At 29.9% G+C, this 21,937-nt stretch overlaps 1 protein-coding gene across 1 annotated transcript in view; it reads left to right on the top strand.

Moving 5' to 3' along the window:
- The window catches only part of LOC108549903 (neurotrimin), a 101,941-nt gene extending 84,629 nt beyond the window's left edge, over positions 1-17,312 (top strand). The window contains exons 7-9 of the mRNA XM_017903473.1: positions 9,962-10,027; positions 10,355-10,456; positions 17,101-17,312. Coding sequence (XP_017758962.1) covers positions 9,962-10,027; positions 10,355-10,456; positions 17,101-17,312 — 380 coding nt within the window. The remainder of the gene's footprint in view (positions 1-9,961; positions 10,028-10,354; positions 10,457-17,100) is intronic.
- Positions 17,313-21,937: the final 4,625 nt, after the last annotated feature.

Consider the following 21,937-nt stretch of genomic DNA (forward strand, 5'->3'; position numbering starts at 1 on the left):
AACTGTCGGTACGAAGAACAAGCCGTGAGAGTGGATTTTGGGTTAGAATCGAGTGTGAAAGACGAATGAATTCTTAGAGTGTGTGTGATGCGCTATGGGGATGTGTCGTATAAATATCTAGCGTGTGTGTGAGTGAATAAAAAGCGAATGAACAACGATGAAGGGGCAGATTGGATCAAGAATCGGAAAGAACGAGAGAGTGTCAATCAGTCGCGTAATCATAGATCAGTTATTAGTTTCAAACTTTTGAATTGCACATTACTCTTAGTCTCATTTAGTTAGTAATACATGAGCCGTTCACTATACAAATCAATTAACTCTACTTTTTGAAAAATCTTATATTTAAGTGTCAAAGCACTTGGTATAGTTATAACTTTTTATATTTATAATAACTTTCCCTGATAATTAAGATTAACACCATTAAACGACAAAAATTTTTTACCCACTGAATAATAAATAATTTATTTCAGAGGTCACTGTGATTAACTCCGTACTCTAATGTAAATCGTTGCAATAATGCAACTCAAATGCACTAGCAAGCCATGAATGATAACGGTGAACTTTTTAGTGCCGTCTTATCAGAATTTAAGTAAAATTTAGTAAAATTTAAATTTATCACTTTTCCCACTCGCTAAATCGATTAACTCTTCCAGTAATGTAAAAATGGTAACATTACTAACGATTACCTTTTGGCTATTTTTGCTTATAAACTTTATATACCGTTAGATGAAAGTTACATTTGTATTTATGCATTCTACAATATTTATTTCGATTTAAATTATAAAGGGAATTTTAAAAAACAAAATACATTATTTCATTGCATTTCTCCACTTTTTGTTTTATGGAGTTAATCAATTTGTGCAGTGAACGGCTCATATATTATAATTAAATAACATCTTTTCTCCTTTTATGTTAATTACCTAGATCCCCATATACATGTATTATTTTCTTATATAATAATACTGAAATATTAAATATTAAGGATTAAAAATTGAATCCTTAGATAGCATCGCATATATTAATAAAGAAAATTAATTTTTCAAATCACCATCTTGTTTGTTCATTTTTGAGTAAGTATATGCAAGGTGAATTATATAATACCACTTATATTATTTCAAGTTCGTGAATAATATAATGTTATTATATTATTATTCATATTATTATTATTATTATTCTAATATACTAACATTAGATAGTTTTGTAACTATCATTTTCAAATAATTTTCACATGATCTCCAATTTTTATTTGCACAACCCTGTAATTTTGTTTTGCACATTTGTTAACAAGAATTTATAAAAATTGAGCAATTTTAATAAAGAAATATTTATTAGCTAAAGAAATTATACGGTTATGAAATCATCTAGAATTGATCATTTGGTTTGATTTATTAGTAACAAAAGTAATTGAGGTGGTCACTATACCTAGTCCATCCTACATTTATATTATTGCATATTTTATTCTATAATTTTGATTACAATATAAAATACAGCATAGATTGAATATTTAATTTTGTATTATAATTTTGCCTGTATTATTTTCATTTGCATAATTACATAATTTAAGGAATAATATTCTTAATGTAATTTAAAAACTAACAGAGACTATAGAATGTAATAAATTGTAATATTAATCTTTCATTCAATTATGAATTTAACAGAAATGTCTCGAAGATCGATGTTTCCTTATTAATTCTGCACGGAATCTTAAATTAAAGAAAGGTATAAAAGATTCAGCTTGGATTTCCATTTAATTAATACCAAATTAACTAAAGCAAAGGAAATACGTTTCTCATTTTTCTTCTCATTTTCATCCGATATCTTCAACAAAATTATTAAATTGATTTCCCCTCAATTTTTCGCATTAATTCCCCATCACATTCATTTCTTACTCTAAATACCTGTCTAGAACAGACACGATCCCTTCGATTTAAGAGCATTTTTTCCCCCATGGTATTAAGCGTGCGCTAGCAGAACTCGTTAGTCTGGTGCTGAAGAATGCATCCACTAGATGAGAAATTAAGCATCTTATCGGAACGTGCCGCTTTATCCTCTCCTCAAGATCAAATCGAATCATTATATTCGTGTCACAGGCATTTCAGATGAAATATCACCCATGGGATACGAATAAAAAGCATTAGTGGTAGGTTCGAGCCGAATTTCAGATCCTCGAGACGACAATTCGAAGCTTTACAGGATCTCGAAATCCTCGAAATTTCCGAATATTAAAATTTTCAAAACTTAACACTATAATTACCAACTTATATGTGCTTACATAATATAAATAATTAAAAATATTATTTATCAATAAATAATATCTTATAAATAAAGTATATAATTATTCTAGTAAAAAATTATTATTTTGGTATAATGTACATTATGGATTTTAATTATAATGATACAGTAAAATTAAAACAGCATACATAATTTCGAGCCTATTTGAATAAAAATTAACATCAGCAGCTAAAGAAACTACAAAATAGAAAGTCTGAAACAAGTCATTTTGATCTTTTTCATAGTTCTAGTATTAAAATGCTGATTTTGTTTTGTAACAGGAATATTTTGTTTCAAAAAATAAGGACTAAACTAAATTTTTGCATATCATAGTTGACTCTGATAATCTTCTGAACTACTTGTGGTCCTAATTGACTTTCTTTTTTATCGATTATAGTGTCGGACATACCGAAAAGTTTTTCAGAAAATAATTGACAATGGCAATATTAAATATTTTTACATTATTTCATGATTTTATGTTTTCTCTTACCTCACTTTTGAAAATGTCGAATTACAAAAAAAAAGGTGTAAAGCTTCGAATTCTCGAAATTCAAAATTTTCTTGGTTTTCTTTCTTTCGTTCCTAATTATTTGCAAAATATAATTTCGATATAATTTCATATAAGTTTCAACAAACACTTATACATGATTATTAATTTACATATATCTTATAAATTTCTGAAATCTAAATGTAGAGATCGAGGCATTTTAATGCTTCCTGAAACCATCTTTAAAAAGTATCCATATAACTCGAACAGAAATTTTTTAATATGGCGTCGTTACGTTGTGTGGAATTCTCTAAAAATACCTCGCATGCATGAAATCATATAACATTTACGCGAGAAAAATGTTTAGGTCAGTCCACAAAAATGCTTACTGGGGTGTGTTATATGCTGCAAGAACGTTTGGAAGAATGTTATGATTGCTGCTATAGAAGAAATAGCTTGATCCAGTGACCATATTCTAGTATCGATCTACACTATTCCTCGACTAATAGGTTGCACAAAGAAAGACCTTGGTCGTAACAGGTCTTCTTATCGAAAACACCAGCTCGTTATTGTTTTTGCTATTATATACTTTGACCTCGACCATTTCAATAAGATTACAGTTTGATTTTAAAAATAAGATACTTTATAATTTATTTCTCCTTTTTGTTGACAACATTCTCATTTTATTATTATAACTTTTGTCATTTGTTTTGACAATCGTTTCAACTGTTATTTATTAATTAAATTGTAATTATCCAATTGAACCAAATAATTTTAGACATTCTTACCTCTTTTCTTATTTTCTCCGTTATTTCTGTTAACATTAAAATGTATCATGTTAAGAGTATTTATTGATATTGACAATGTTATTATCATTATAATAAATACGTGCATATTAAAAAATTCATTATCTTATTCGATTTTTGTATAAATAAAGTAATAGGAGAATGTTATTTAAATTTTAGGCTGGCTTTAATTAATGTAAATTTTTTCAATTATGTTTACCTGTAATTACATGTAAATACATTTTTCCTCTGACCATAATTATTTGAATGTTTTAATCACTGAGGATAAATTACATTCTAACAGAAAATTATGCATTTTTCTCATCAATATTAAAATCTATATTCTCTCATTGTTGTTGATTTAAAAAAAAAATGAGACTAAAAAAATTGTACTTATTCGTAAAACAAAAATGACTAAAATCTATTAATTATTGATATATTAATGTAAATTAAACAAGATTAATATAATTAGGAATTTTTATAACATATATGAATATTTTAATATCAAACATGTATATAATTTATATATATCTTGAACAAAGTCAAAATACAATTTATTAATAAAGTATACTCAAAATTTTCCCATTGCAAAATTATATCTAAGAAATCAGACAGTACACTAGTTTTAGAATTTGATTTATTTATTCACACTGACTTTTCACAGGAAAAACATTGTTTCTTATATACATTACATTATCCTATACAGGTACAATATTTCATTAAAGTGAGATTTTTCTAGAATTTGTTTATTCTAACTTTACAATTTTTAAACTTCCTCAAATTTGCAAACGACTGCGTATCTTCCTTTGACATTTGCCTTTTACTATTTTATCTTACCTTTTATCATCGTCGTGTCTTTTGACATTTAACTTTTACCATTCTATTTACCGTATATATCCATTTTATCTTTTACCATTTTTGTATCTCTCACCTTTGACATTTACTTCTTATCCTTACTCTTCTTACCCTTATTTCCCTTTTATTTCACACTTTTACCTTTTACCAACCTTGTATCTCTTATGTTCGATAATTACCCTTTACCACTTTTGTGTTTCTTATTTCCGACATTTACCTTTTGTCATCTTTGTGTCTTTTACCTTTGACCTTTGGCTTTTATCATTTTATTTATCGCTAACCTTTTCACTTTATTTGCTATCACCTTTGTATCTGTCATCTTTGACATTTGCTTCTCCCTATTTTATTTTTCATTCGTATATTGTATTACCCATTTCACCTTTACCATTGAGATATATATCAACACATGAAATTCAATAAATATGGATTCCACAAAATGAGTTTTACCAACACGTTCGATGATATTTAATACGTTTGCCAAGGATTTCCAGGCAGATATCAGAAAGCAATTTATCGCTTCGATAAAGTGAGCCTTTCTGTTCTGAAAATCGTATTTCCTGGAAAGTGGCGCGAGCCGTAAATCACCGATAACAGCCTCTGTCACTCTGTTTTCTGACAAAAAGAATTCACGGCTATCTATTGAACTATAATTGTAGGTTTTCGCGTTGGTCTACTCGTAGATCGAACTTCTTAGCTTCGTGCTTTAATCACTCACCAGGTTCGATGGATTACAGCGTGACCAATTCAATAGCTGCTTGCTCGTGGTCACGATTTAGTGCACATTTGCATTTTAAACATTTTTCACAATAGGACGTAAATGATAGCCGGAATTTAATTATCCAATTCGCGAAAGTGGATAATAATTTTCTTATTAGCCACGAGAACTTAGGATTGAAGATGTTTCTGATATGGTTGCCATGGTGCACTCTATTTGGCGCGCTATGCAGGGTGGCTCGCGCAACTGAAACATGTATCTTTAAAAGGGTTGAATATAGAATTCTACAAGACAATGTTCAATTATATGGCATGAAACGAAATAAAATTTTTGCAATTTTAGATATCGATACAACGCAGTCCATTTTTATTATTTATACAGTAAAATCTCCGTTTTGTATAGTATGTACATTTCTATTATATGAGCTTTTATTATTTGAATGCTGTTTTGTATAAACATTCTAATGTTTGTTGTTTATAATATCCAATTGCATTAATATTTGGTTATTCAAACATTTTGTTATATAAATATTCTATCATTTAAACATGCTATTATATGAATGTCTTGTTATTTGATTATTCTACTATATGGATATTTTATTATATAAATAGTTTGTTATATGAATCTTTAATTATGATACATCAACAATTTTTATTTTAAGGTTTCTGTTGCGTTCCGAACACTGCAACTCTCACAGTGAAAGTTTCGCGGGGTTGTAAGGCCCGTTTACACAGATGCGACAATGTTTCTGGAATGCGGCCTACTCCAAATTAACACGTTAAGTGCTACGCCGGTTCTCAGGGACCGGCGCTAGACTTGCCGTTCGGGCCCGGCCCAGACTAGGACCAAAAGGTGCTAGCTTTTGGTGTTAAATTCTTCGCCATCTTTGGACCTAACGTTTGGGAATTACTGTTATAACAATTGCTACAGTATTTCCGAGTTTTACGAACACTTCGCCCGCTGTCGGTGGCCCACTTGACGGTCGAGTTTGGGCCTGACCGAAACGGCAAGCAAAACGGGCACTTAATGTGATGAGAACTAGACCTGGTTAGGGGTGAACTAAAAAGTTTTGATGTGTGACTGTCTCTCACGCTGAGTTGATTGCCGTGAGTCTGTCTTGACTGTCTAGTCGTAATGCTTGTCTTGTTTTCTTGGGATTTTTAGGAGAACTCCTTGGTGAGTGTGTGTCTTCTTATTGGTTATGAATAATATTGGGGGTTTGTGTTAGCTTCGACGTCCTTCTTTGGTGGTGGATGTTTAAACAATTTGGGTCCTTATGCCTATCGTCTTAAGGGTGATTTATTGACCCTTGCTGAGGTTCATCCAAGTGGTGACTACTAGGTGATAACAAGTGTATACGAATCAAGGGACGCTGGCAATAAGGACATAAACAGTCCTTCACTTAACTTGGGACGTTCGGTCCTGGGGCCGTAACAGTTTCGTTATTTAAAAATTCTATTATATCATCATTAGTATAATATTAGTGAAATCGACATAGCCTGCCATGTGATAATATAATAATATTAACTAGGTAATATTACTATTATACTTTAATATCATTGTGGTAATTACATACTAGGAGTAATGTACTTGGTCATGTACAAATAATAATAACTGCGTGTCATAGTAACGTAATCGAAATAGAAAATAAAAATATTGGCAATTGAAATATCATGTGACATAATTGAAAAACATAAAGGGGAAAAATATGCAAGAAATTTAATGTAAAATATGGTGTAGCAAAATTAACTATCATAAGATTGATTCCTCAAATTTGACTTAAAAAATATTGTGTTGTCTTAATTTTTTATTATATGAATGAGAGTATCGGTAAATAAATTGCATTTATTCAATTTCATTCAGTTTTAGTTATTAAATAAAATTAAGTGCTCACTATCTGCTCTTCTATTGTGTAAAAATTCTCTCATGTGAACATTTTTGTCTCCCTATTAGGTTCATCGACGTCAATCTCTTCGGACGTCAAACAATGGAGATTGTACTGTAATGATATTACTAAATTGACAAGTTATTGGTTAGGTTAAGTTAGATTTCCGTCAAGGTTTTCACGATTTTACGTCAAATATAAGAATTACGTCACTTGTATTGTCCAATACTTTTAGTGCTGAAAACTAGAATTTATTAGTAGCTTGTCGAATTATATTAATAATATTAGTTCAATTGTGCAAAAACTAAATAAAATTCAATATTTATATACACTAGTTTTGCTTTTATTTCATTTAAATTTTACATTTCATGCATTAATGAATGTTATTTGTACATCTACTATAAGAAAAATATGAAAGTTTATACATCGTAAAACTTTTTAAATAATATAATTATTAAACGATAAACTAATTTTTGATTAGTATAATTAAATTTTTGAAACAATTAATATAACATAATTTATGTTCCATAGCCCCCAAACGATGTATTAAAAAAAGAGGATATAGACAAACAGTTAACTCGATTTTCCGAATTAAGAGATAAAGTTTGTTCAATTATTTGATATTTCAATATTCACTTTCGCTATAATACACATTTAAATCGTCTTTCATTATATTTAACCTTTTTACTATACGCATATCCTCAAATGCTGTTCCGTCCCGGAGAGCGTGTTTATAACATAATTTTATTCTAAGGCTTACACTTTTGCCAGACCTAACGGTCTATTTTATATTTTATACCGCGACTGCAATTCCGGAGGTTCAATGTGCCTCAACGCCGTTCTAGCGGATTAAGCGTACAAAGGTAAAGCGAAATTTAGGTATTTTACTAGAAACCAGACGCGACAGATGGGACCCACTTGTGACAGACCCAACAAGCGACGGACGGACGACACTTATAAATCACGTCATCGACCATCAGAAATCGGCTCCTTGACAGTTTCCTACTCCTTAGCCAAAGGTCCTTATGTCACACCCTCTGTCCAATTAAAACTCTTTACCTTTCCACCACCAACATCTATTTTACCCAATCAGAACTAAACTAGACAAAACTCCGGACCGAACACGACGAGACAGGACTTACAGCAAAATCGACGAGTCAGTTCGTCTTCGGCACCAATCCTTCAAACATCTAAATTGCATATACAAACGCGTGTTCGAAACGGTACTCCGTTAACGTCCCAATATAACTATTCTACACTTTTCACTAAATAAACACTCTCTTCGACCACACACGATTTGGATCCTTATTATTTCAACTAGTCACGCAATATTAAATTGGCGCGTGATAAGCGTTCTTGGAAATCGAAGGGATTCGATACCGTAGGACGCTACAAATACTTTATCACTTGCTACAAATATATATGTATATTTTCTGTGACTTAGAATTATCTTTACTTCCACTTATATACATTATATTCTATATTTAATTATATGGAGTATTTAAAGTTTGCAAATGATGTGCAAAGTGGTATCCAAAGGATTTAATTTTTCTCCATTTTCTCTTCTAGAGTTTTTCTGGTATTTTTTAAATATCAAATATCAGATGACTTGAACGTTATTAATTCCATAAGAGCACGTTTTATTATTTGAAATTAATTACAAAGAATACTATGTTGTCGAATTTGATAATTATGAATTCAAAGATATGAAAGAGTGATTTACGAAAATTTCTATGATGCAATAGTACGAATGGAACATTTAAGTAGGAAATGTATTCTATACAATATTATACACAAAAATAATTATGCAAAATTAAACCATTAGTAATTAAACATAGGTAACATAATGTTTTTTGGTAGAGGAAAGAAGCCTGTTGCTATTAAAAGTATAGTTCTATCCTAACAAAGAAAGTTATTGTGCTATTAAGATGTACTGATGCATAAAAGTACATAAAATTAATATAAGTATAGTTTAGTATGTATATCAGTACATCCTCGTACAATTTAATTTTATTTCATAAAATGTTTTCTACGTTAAACGTACATAAACGTGCTATCTGTTATATTATGCATGTACGATATTTCATGATTTACGATATAAATGCAACGTAAATTTCAGCATGTACGAAAACTACAGAATATTCTTTATCGAGGAGTAATTACAATGTTTATTGTTTCCCATAATTATACAAGCTTTATTAATCATTCCAACAATTTATACGAAGAAAATTTATATAATAATAATTATTCTATGAGATTTTATCATTTTTGTTAAATATTATTTATTATAGAAACCTTTATACTCCTTACTGTATTATTTAAATTTTTGAAAACACACGAACCCTTGATTTTAAAATATTTATCCAAAATTAAATGAAATTGGAATGAACAAAAATATATTCGAAACGTTATCATTTGTATATAATATAGTAGGATGGCGAAACTGGTCTTGAGACACCGAAAATTCACGAAAGAACAAGAACACAATAACACAAACTCAAAACTCGTAAACTGATTTAACTTAGGGAAATAACACCAAGATAACGAAAACACACAAAGACGCACTCTTTTAAAACTCTCTTTCCAACACCAAGCGACTCACGCTTGTGCTGGTCACAACCGATTTCCAAGGACTCTGTTTTGGTTGTCAAGGACCATGCTTTTATGCTTTCCTTAACCTACGCTTCACCTCCCCGTAAGGGAGTCACGCAACTTAATTTTGTTATATAGAATAACTTTTTGATTTGCTTCTAGAAGATATCGATCGGTTTACAATTTGTTTTTGTTGGCAATAGCCGATTCGCGATTTCCTTTGGTATCCTACAATATTGTCAGTAATAATAATAGTAATAATGGTAATAACGATATTTGTAGATGTTTAGTAACAGTTAATTAATGAATAATCCACGTAAGAGTACATTCAAAGGTGCACCATAATTTACAGAAAATTGTTTATCTTGCAGATATTCCAACACCAACGACACAACCCAGAACTACAACAACTACTCCAGTTCCCACTAGCGAAGAAGGTAAACGCACATATTGTATTAACATGTACCTATAATTAGTGTTACAAGGAAATATGCTAATTATGTTTCAATAAACAAGAAATTTCATACAATTTACTTCATGATTATCTAATCTCTTCAATTTCCTCGAGTAGACATCTTCGAATTTGAGAAACCTTCGATTTATACAGAATTTTATTGATACTCTTACGATGAAACTGTGATTAATATACATTACATGATATCATTGGAAATGTATGAATTTTAATTATATTATTTCATGAATAATATTATGCTATAATCTATAGAAACAAAAATACAGATAGTTAAATTCTGTTTAATTTTTAGTTGAAAATATTCAAAATTCGCGACAAAGGCCACTACCCAGTGTGCAGCCAAGTCCACATCAAATAACTGATTCGTCGTTGCCTAACATCGGAAGAACCGATGGTAAGTAGTTTCTTATATTGTTTTTAATACTTTCTAAGCTTTTATTGTTGAAACATGTATAATTCATTTGCATTGTAACAAAGAATAGGAACATATTTAAACCTCCGTCGAAGATAATCAATTTAGAACTTTTTGAATTGTTAGTAAAATTAAGATGGGTCAGAAAAGACCCCAAGTGAAAAATTTTTGTCTCAGTAACAATTTTTGTTGCTATTGTATCATGTCGATCTGTAAAATTTTTCTTTTTTTTTTAATGCAATGTTAAAGGCTGAGAAAGAAACAAATTTGTGTAAATTTCATTATAGAATAGTTTTATCTGTAGCTACATCTTCGTTTTACGATATATAAATACAATATAATTTGCAATTCTTTTTTTACAATTTACATCGGATTTTAAATAGTCGAAAGTGCCATAGGTCGATGAAGGTCCTAGATTAATTTTATCAAAAGCAGTTATGTTTTTTGGGGACTGAAAGATCAAAATATTTCAAATGTCATTTTGACTCTTTCAATAGTTTTAGTCATAACTATACATGTACCTAAAACTGAGTTTTCAAAACAATTGAGAAAAATTTCTCTTCGAAAATCGATTAGATGCATAACATTTTTTAAACAAGAGTGTAATTATTAATAATTAAATTACATTTCAATCTCATGAAATAATACTTTCAATCTAAATTAAATAGTAAACGTTTTATTACACCACTTGGCAAAATAATACTTTCTAAATTTTCTTTGTCTCGAATAAGCGGAATTTTTACTTTTTATTTCGTTTCTATATTAAACGTCTTTAGATATCATTTTCAACAATTCTGGCTTTCGTTTCAACGTTACCATTGTACATTCTAGCAACAGTTGCGGTATTGTCGAAACAAGTTTGAATATTCAAACGCGTGCACTGGCGCTTGCAAGCCGCGGAACTTCCTAAATAAAAATCGAATTAAACTTGCCGTCCATAGTATTAGCGCAGTCAGATTTTAGCTACGTCTAGTCGTATATTTCCCTAAACTTCATGCGTTATTTCTTTTTCTTTCATCGCCAAATTTATCCTTAAAATTAATGTAAAATTAATCGAATAACTAAATTCGTCACATTCGAGTCGTTCCACTTTCACGAATCTCATGAAAATGGAAATAAATTGAAAAATGCATACATAGGTAAAAATATTCGATCACTTACAGTTGCTACGCTTAATAATTGAAATATTTATGACACTGAAGCATAATTTCATTAGAACACAATAAGTAAGCTTAATATACAGTGTAAATCAATATAGTAAATTTAATATATGTTATCTAATGTAATTACCTAATGTACGATACTAAGCTTTAAAAACCAGAGACAACTAGCCATATACAATAGTAATCAATTTGAACTTGGAATATGTCCATTATTGTGTAGCACTTCAGTTTTAACCCTTAGTTGATGATACCTAGATCATACTGAATTTAAATGCAATGAAATTCAATATGTTAAGTACGCATAGGAAATCATCAAAAGCATTGAATCAAGTACTATATAGCATAACAAAAGTTTGTACGTAGCAGGTATTCTATGAAAAGCATAACCTGATTTGTATAAATTGCCAAAATTGGTGATAAATATTTTTTATTTATTGAAAGTCAAGGACTATGAAAAGAAGTAATAAGCAAAAACGAAATAGGTCTGAAAAATGAAAAAATACGTTATTTAATGATATCTATATGGAATGAGATATGTTTGTAGGATATTTTTTAAAATAATCCTAATTCTGTAAAAATTTGCATCCTGGGATAAAAGCTGGAATAAGTAATTTGGTTTGACTAGCATGAATTTTCAGTTTGTTGTCGTACTGACTCAGTATTAGAGATTTGGACGGCTGGTTATCCGACGGATTAACGTAAATCGTTGAGGGAAAAGTTATGTGTGTTATTAACTATGTTGGCGAGACTGTTTATGGCCCAGTTGAACTGCAGCTTTGATCTTCATGATTTGTATACTATCGCTATATCATAAACTATTCTAAAGACGCTAAGAGTAACGATTTTGTTAATAGAGCCAAAGGGTATGCTTTTTCAATGTCTAAAATTTATAAAAATATATAAATACAAAAAATTTGAAAAAAGTTGTCTATGAGTTGTTTATGAGCCAACTGAACTCTAGTTCTGATCGTTTTCATTTGTGTTGAAGTAGAACATTCGTTATATGGACTAATTGATAGATAAAACTATTCACATAAAATAATGTTCACCTAATAGTTAGTGTCCATTTTAATTCATTAAACAAAATGTAATAAAACGAATGCAATTTATCTAAGATAACACTATTAATAAAATTAAAAATCAAAAATGAAACGATATTGTTTTAATCTCCCTTTCTTCAACGAAAATTTAGGAAATCAAATCTATTATAGTTAATTTTGCAATCCCATACTTCGTATTCAATTTCTCACACATTCCTCGTGTTTAACTTTAATGATAAGTTATATCTCGTCTTCCTCAAATTGCGGTGAAGGTACGATATAGTGTTATATCATACAATGATTATTACATTATTATAATAACATTAAACTGTAATGAAAATTTTATCTAATTATCAATATAATTATTATAAACACTGTAAATTGATTTCATCATATAGCAGGAAATTGACAATTTGGATGCCTATATATAATGTTGCAATTGAAAATATATACTTTATTTACATAACAAAGGGTCTGCTGTGTTGCTAAATTATTATTAATATTACAACTACCGCGAATCGATTTTATTCTACAGAAAGAAATTAACATTTTGTGTTTTTACATACATGTAGGATTGGGATGAGTACGGCCCTGAAAAAATGTCAAAAGTGTTTAGGCTTAGAACGAAAGTGATCACGTGCAAGAGGATTGACTGCAAAGAATATTTATGATAGAGTCTAGTGAGAGTTTAGGGATGCGTCCGGAGTGGTTGAAGTACTTAGCCCACCGAGGTTGTATGGGAAAGGAGCATGATTGAGAAAGAAAGCCTGGGTATGAAAGAGGACAGAATGAATGGTTTAAATAAGGGTGCAAGGGCGCGGGCGAGTCAGTGTGTAAGAAAGTCCAAGTCAGTCTAACAGTTCAGTTTAAGACAGACCATCAGTCAGTCCAAGAAAGTCAGTCAAAGACAGTGTATCAAAGTCTAAAATCAGTTTAAGAAAGATCAGAAGAGCGTGCCCATAGCGAATTTCTTTTGTCTCGTGGCCAGCTGTTGTCATTCTATTTATAAGCTTATTTTATTGTATTAAGAATCCAACAATACTATCTCAAGTCAATCCACCCAAAATCCGATCCTACATACAATACTGAAATTGAAAGTTCACTGTCCATTTACGTAACGAAAATGTCTTTATATTTCTAAATTATTATTTTTAATATGCATACCGTGGACAGATTTTATTACTCAGAGTGAAATTAACACTGTCCGTCTATGTATAATACCGTGATCGAAAGTACGCTGTTCGTACAAGACATTCACAACTAGAAGGTTCCTTGGTTCCTCCAAATTGCAAATTATTTTTAGAACGATAAGCCTCGGAACTTCGTCAAGAGATTTGTTAAGAGAGAAAGAACACCTTCAGAAATTACAGAAGCAAGTTCATTTCAACTATTCTGTCCGTTCCAGTGTTAAAACCCTTTTCAATCTCGGTCTCCAACTCCTCTTTCTTACCGGGTTCAATTATAGAATTTGATCAGGAAGCGGAAGGCAAATGAAAAGTAGAAACGGCTGGCATATTTTCGTGTAAATACGTTATTCCGCTTAGAAATTCCCCGTGAATTTCCTTTTAAATCATCACCTGGCTGTAATGCGCGAACTTACGCACAGCGGGGTGAGAAACTTTTTGAAGGGAAGTTCGAGAGAAGGCGTGAAATTTACCCGCGAACTTTCAGCAACGTGGCACGACGCCATAGATCTTCTCGAAAGGCGACAAACGCCGGGCGCCCCTCAACGGGATTTTGATGAAATCCCACGCGGTTTATGAACTACCACGTCGCCTCAGCTATGGAAAGTAATCTGATCTTTCGTTTGCAAAACTTTCAGCTCCTCTCCCGGCGTTTCGCATTCTTCTCTCTTCGATTGTAATCTGTCGTTCGAATAGAACTCGAAAGTTTACGATGCTGGCCCAAACGTTAGCCCTTCCCTAGTTATCCGCTTTTATGCGACTGTTTTAAGTGACCCTTAAACCTGACTTTATTTACCGATTCAGACTCGCCAATCGTGTCATGCTGTTCCTGAGTTTATACTTTCGTTAACGGCGTCCCTTCGTTTTAGAGAAACGAAGGAATTGTAGTCTTTTTCATCGAACGATTTGTAGTGAGTTCAAAGTGGAATGTTCAGAAAGGTCTGAGGAATTGGGGAAATTAACAGTGGAATTACCAGTGAAACAAAATTACTTGTTCCTGAAATTTTATTTTTCCAGCTACATTGAAAGCATACCGTGTCTTTTGCAAAAGTAAATATTAATTTTTATTGAAATAGGAATGTAACTGTATATATACTTTTTTACATTTATTATACCATCGCAATTATTTTTTTTTTCATATATATTGTATTAACATACGTGTTACAGATCGGTAGTATTTGTGTTGCAAGAAATAATTGGAGAAATTATGGATTTTCATGGAAATAATGTAGTATCGAACGTGATATGCAATACAACATAGATTGTCTCTATATTTATTATACGAATTCTGCATTATCTGAACACTTGGTTCAATTCTAATTGGTTCATTAACTCTTTAATTTTGAGAATTTCTTAATAAGTCGATTAATAATTCGAATACATTTTTATATTAGGAAAAAAGGATTTAAAATTTTGTTTCGAGAAGAAGAAAATTGCAGGTGTTAGTGAATTTATTTATAAAATAACTTCACCTATTTATCTATCTTTTTTATTCTTATATATACGATATATGAAGAATATTGTGTAGAAATATGGCGGCAATAGTATGTGTATAGATATGAACAGCACCTATCAGGAAATATCCGAAGTAGGAAAACCATAGAAATACAGTAAAGGAAGCAAGGCAATTTATCACGAAATAGTCGTGGTTTTCTGTAGGTTTTGTGTAGGAAATAGAGTTTTTAATTCTTAATAGAAAAAAAATAAAAAAAAAAGATTATATTATCATTCTTAAATGATCTTAGAAACGTATATATATAAAGGTCCAATTGTACATGTTCTGAGTATAACAATTATCGAAACAAAAGAGCCTTTTGTAAATGATAAAATATATGTAATCAAGATATATTCTGTTTTTCAATTATTATTAATTTCATTTTATGTTATTAATATTTACAGCATTTTTTATATTTTATTTGCTTCTATATTTTGTATAGTATATTTTTTGTAGTATAGTGTTCGATGAAATAAAAATTGTTAACTGAAACGAAAATTATTAATTGGAATATAAGATAAAGACACAGAAAGAACAATTCTCTTGGTGAAGTTACAATTCTACGAAAATTGTCATCGTTATTGAATATAAAAGTACACAGATATACTTTTAAAAAGATAACTAACTCCACTTTCTATAAAAATTCGTATACATTACGAACATTGAAGAAAAAAAAATTCATTTAAATAGACCCACGTTTTCCTCTAGTATTTCAAAGTACATTTATTAAAATTCGCTACTCGCTTGTAGTTATACCCCCAAGGAGGAGATGCTGGAAAATAAGTAAAGCGAATGAACTAAATGAAACAGGACTAATTAAAATACTAGAATATGTAAAGACGAATAATTATTACAGTGAGCAAACTGTAAACCAAGCATATAAATAATATCATATAAAATTTTCCATCTAATTCTTAACTACCCATCAATTGGTCATTAATACAATTAATAGTTTGTATTTGATCAATATTATTACTGAAGCATACAAATTAATAGCTGTTTTAATATAAAATATGTATTCATATTAGAATATAGGCACTTATAAAATTTTAGAACTTAACATTCAATTATTTCATAATTTTTCATTCAGTATAATTAATAGTTCGAATTTTCTGTTTAATAATCAAAGAGTAGTATGAGAAATATTAGTGACATAATATTCTTATAAATTAAAACAATTTGCTCATCCATCTTTTAACTTAACAAAATTCGTGCAGATATAAAACACTTTAAAGCATGGGATAATAGGAATATAAAACTTAAGATAATAATGGTTAGAATGAAATTAGGTTTAGGAATTAGGTTTAAAGGACAGATAGTGGCACGCATAAAATGTAGAGTTGAACGAAGGACATTAAAAAGAAACGAAACTAGGAAAGACGAATAATAAATAATACCTTTGGGAATTCTATCAAAGACTGTTTCCTATGCAGTTTTCTTGTCAGATTAGTAGCAAGTAACAATGAACATCGAACAATCGAACTTTGAAACGTATAAAACTTTTTGCCTATTATTAAAAACTATTCTCTCCCGGAACGAAAGAGCCAGTCACACAAATATTCCCAAAATCCTAATTAAAAACCGGAGATTACACGCGGCAACAAATACACGCACAAGCACCGTCAGGCTGAAATGAAAAAACAATACGACTTCGGAAGCATCAGCCAGTGTAAAGGAAAAAATCGATTTTTCGATAGAAAACAATTTTATCGTGGTCTCTAATATATCAATCACTTTTTCTCAGATATACGGCTTCGTGGCAGGGCGAGCAGCGGCAGCTACAACGATGCTGAAAACGCTATAGCAACAAAAGGACGAGCAAGCATCGACAGCGAGGTACGACCACGAAGAATCGACAACACGGCGCAATCGATGTCATCCAGGGGTTCTAGTTCGAATTTTCTGCTGCAATCTACAGCGGCCATCTGCATAATCCTACTATCTGCCCTGTCGTAGTCACGTCAGTGTCTACCAGCAAAAAGAACGGTTATTCGAGGAAAATCCTTCGGGGATCAAGATTCGTCCTGTTCATCGTCATTTATCTCATCCGCGAAAGGGATCAATTAATGGGTGTGCTTCGATGCCGCAAATTTATCGACAACCATTGCCTTCGCCGTCGTTGTGACTGAAATCAACGAAAACAATTTTTCTCCCACCAAACTTGCCGATAAGGTTTGCAAATTTCCTGACTAATTCAATCTCTAGTGATAAACTCGAATGCTACCATCGGCTATTCCACCAAGCGATCACGTCTTTGCGTACTCGCGCAAGTTCATCGATTGCAGCTATGACTCGAGAAATTCTATCATCTATAATAATCCTTCACTGTTTTGTTAAGTATTTGATTTATTTTTTGGCAATCGTTTGTGATTTCGTACAAAATTTATCGTTCATCATTCGATCTTGACTGTTATGTAGCCCTCTGAGTATTTTTAACCCTTCCGCTATGAATGATTTATACAGGACGTTTTGTAATATGAGCCGTTCACTGCACAAATCGATTAACTCCACTTTTTGAAAAATTTTAAATATAAAAAGTTATGACTATACCAAGTGTTTTGACACTTAAATTTAAAATTTTTCAAAAAGTGAAGTTAGACGATTTGTACAGTGAACGACTATCAGTTCACATATCTGTGAAGCTCGGTTGAGGTGGTTTCTGTACATTGAAATAAGGAAAAAATTGTTTTTGTAAACGCACATTATTATGACTTTTTTTAAAGGTGCAATTGGTTTTCGATTAAGATTATTATATTCAAAAATTTTGGCATATGCATGGTGTGAAAAATAAATAATTAAATAATATTCGCAGTTTCATTGGGATATAAAAGTGTTTATAGAGTCATTTGATTCAATGATCTTCAAATTATACGGAATTAAATTACTAATTTAACACAACTCTAGTGCGGTTTCATTTATATATATACCTGTATGTAAATGACCTGTTGATTAAAAAGAAGGTTGTAACGGTATACGCTTATGCGAAATTTTTTCATTGTTTTAGTGTGCAAAAACTGTACGTGTATACTAGTCCAGCACCCAAATGTTTAATATACTTGTTACAAGTGCATATATACATTTTCTATACAATAAAATCTTATTTATTTTTATTTATAGTTGCTCGCGAAGGTATTTAAACGCTTGCTTTTCATACTTTGGTCAAATAAAACATTTCTTTTAGAAATAATAATACACCTAAAGTAAAATACAAGTGTTAAGAACGTGTAGATGAAGACATTAAAAAATCTGGAAACTGTCGAATATCGATAGTGAATAATAAAACATCGAACGTTATATAAGTTTATGAAGTAATCGAATATATAAGTTACGAATATATAAGTTTATGAAGTAATTGAATAGGTAAAAGTAAGGAAACATTAATATTTGCAATTCTAAAAATGCTTGTTAATCCTAAAAACGGTGCAAGTTGACATACTGATGTTCGAATCTATAACAAATTCAGATTTTCAAATTAATAATTGGGTATTGAGTAACAAATTCCTTGATTTTTATTTAAACGAATGATATTTGTAATCAAAGAAATGATTTTCTTCGAATTTTTTGAATTTTTTTTCGAATTTTTTGCAACCATAGTTTAAGATATGCTTATACCTGTACATCAAGTGTTTCGCAAATTTAGTATTTGTAGTCGAATTTTTTCATAATCTTTTCATAATTTTTCACATATTTTTGTCATATGTATCTTATTCCGGGTGCAGTATTATTTCTAAAGCCCGAATTCAACGTATATTTTATTTGTCAAAAGCTTGGAAAACAAACCAAGGAATTATTCTCGTGAGCGACTGTATGGGTATTATATCGTAATTAATTATGGTATGTGAAATATTTAAATCTTCATATCCATACGTTTTTCCTTACAAGATTATTTCTTATGTGTATATCGAAACTTGTTTCAATTCCTAGAATATCACAATGAAAGGGTTAAATTTATTCTATTATAATTCGGTATTTGATCTCTATTAAGTTGGCAATAATTAATTAATTTTCGATTTATTTACAACTTGTATTATTTTTAATTGTAACTTATATTATCGAATATTATGAGATTTCTGAAAAAAATTTGTTCCTAAAATAAATCTTTATTCTCTACGAATCAAATATTTTATGAAATATTTTATATGACTGTTTACTTAATAACAAATTGACGGTTCTGTTTAATTTATCTAGATCGAATTTATTTATAAATATATCGAGTTTTATTAATTTTATTAAAATTTTATTAATTATTAGTTTTATTTTATTTATTTTTAATTTTATTAATTATTAGATTTGTTAATGCAACTCGACACCAATATTCGTATAAAATTGATTTGCGTTAATACCCACTTTATCACATTGAGATTCGTTAAAGTTGGTTGCCTGAAGACTTTAAAAATTAATGCTTCTTGTTATCTTCGTTCCTCGTCATTCTTACTCGGCAACAAGAAAACCACGATCACTGAGATCGATTCAAAATTTATCGACTCGGTCGTCTGATATAAACAAAAGGAACTCCTGAATAATTATACGAAACAGAATTCGTTTTATTTTGTCAGCCGTATCTGCTTGTTTTTAATTATCTGAAGCCTTAATTATTACAAGGATGGGGTTCGTAAATATTTTTATACGATAGAACCACGTTAATTGAGTGTGACAGGATTGCGTTGAGAATCAGTGAATGCAAATGTGTCAGAAATAAAAATAAAAAATACATTGAATAATAATGTAAAGCATAAATTAAATTTTTCTATTTTCTATTTTCTCGGGTGAAAAAATTAACGAATTAATCCAAAACGTGCAATTATCGTGGCTCTATTGTAAATCAATTATAATCCATTATTAACGAGTCATATTTTTTCATTTAAATAATTTGTGTTTGATTCATGATGAAGGAATATGTGATACACAAATATGTTGGTAATTCTGAAAATGGTCTATGTCAAAAATCCAAGAGGTAATGACATTTTTACTTACGTATTTTGTATTATATCCATTTATTTTACATCAATGTCAGATTTATCAAGGTAGTAAAAAGTATAAATTTCAGATTGTGTTTGCAGTTATGTAAAAATTAGATTTTTCGTGTCAAATTCTTAATATTTCGGAATGAAACGTATTTGACCTAGACTATTTTCATAATTGTCGGCAAAAATATAATTCCAAATGTTTTATACAACGAAAGTTTGATAAATCAGTGTACTTTTAAAATATCTTTCCACTTATTTTAAGTACCTCGAGCAAACGTATTTAATTACAAGAAATATCGTTGAAAATGTTTTCCGACCGTAGAATTCGTTTTTCTTTACTAACTTGTAGAACACAAGCAAAATACGTAAATATGACGTTATGGTCGAATAACCATTACTATACAGAGATAAGTATTTTTGTATTTCCCATGTCCGAGGTCTTATTTATTTAAAAAATAGCTCATAAAATTAAAATCGTTATAGCAACGCATTTTCAACGAATAGGATCTTATGTGTTGCACATTTATACAGAGTAATATAAATACAATCTTAGGTACTAACTTCCCTTTCTGATTTTTGATTAAAATACAATGATTATTGAAAGCTAGTTTTTATTTCTTTCTTTTTGTTCTTTCACTACATTTTAATTTTAAATTTGTTAGGAGATTCTAATTCAAGCTTCTTCTAACTTTTTTTGATGTATCCTGCTTTGGAATTTTGCACTTCTAATTTGGAATTCGTGTATTTAATTCGATATTATTGGAATGAAAGGAAAAGATAAATATACTTATGTGTTTCTTAAATCATTAGACATCAAAGCTAATTTCACCTGTGGCTCTTTTTATGAGGATTATTTGGAATATACCAAAACATGCTATGAAAACATTTATTTCTTTTAATAACTCTAAAAAGTTTTTTATTTTTATCATATTTCTGCAAAAATATAAACTGCCATTTATTAATTAACAATATTGACCATATATCTCGTTAGCAATTTTTAATTTTTCAACTGTTTAATGTGTTATATAATTAAGTTTCCGACTATCTCATATCTTTTTTGATACATAATTTATTTAATTATACAGGCCATCTTAATTTACACGCCGTGCAGAATTCTAATCAGTTTTTTCGTGCGTACCACTCCCGATCTGTGTTTCAATTAAACGTTAAGAATTAAGATACACGTAGCTAAAATGTCATTTTTAACACAGCTTCAGAACATTGTTTTTTTAATTATCTCTTTAGAACTTAAATTTAATTTTGTTTTTTTCTAATTATTCGGTTATTTTTAGATGGTAAAATTAATGAGTATTTGAAAAATAAATGAAGCATAAATTATTTTTCCCTCCTATATTTAGATTTCGTATTTTGAACGCGATGCTTTTGTTAAAAATTAATAAATAATTAAATGATATTGAACAAATTAATAAATGAATAGAAATTTTGGATTCAAAATTGTAAAATTTATTCAAATAATCAATATTTTGTATCTAAATCTTTTTTTTTAAGGCGATAATGCTTGTTGATCATGCTGAAACATGAAACAAACATTGTAAGAGAATTTTCAGTTCGTAACTCTCTATATGAATATCTTACATCAACGAATCTGTCAAT

Source organism: Eufriesea mexicana, unplaced genomic scaffold, assembly GCF_001483705.2.
Source record: "Eufriesea mexicana isolate 0111107269 unplaced genomic scaffold, ASM148370v2 scaffold2338, whole genome shotgun sequence".
In the NCBI taxonomy this organism is placed as follows: domain Eukaryota; kingdom Metazoa; phylum Arthropoda; class Insecta; order Hymenoptera; family Apidae; genus Eufriesea; species Eufriesea mexicana.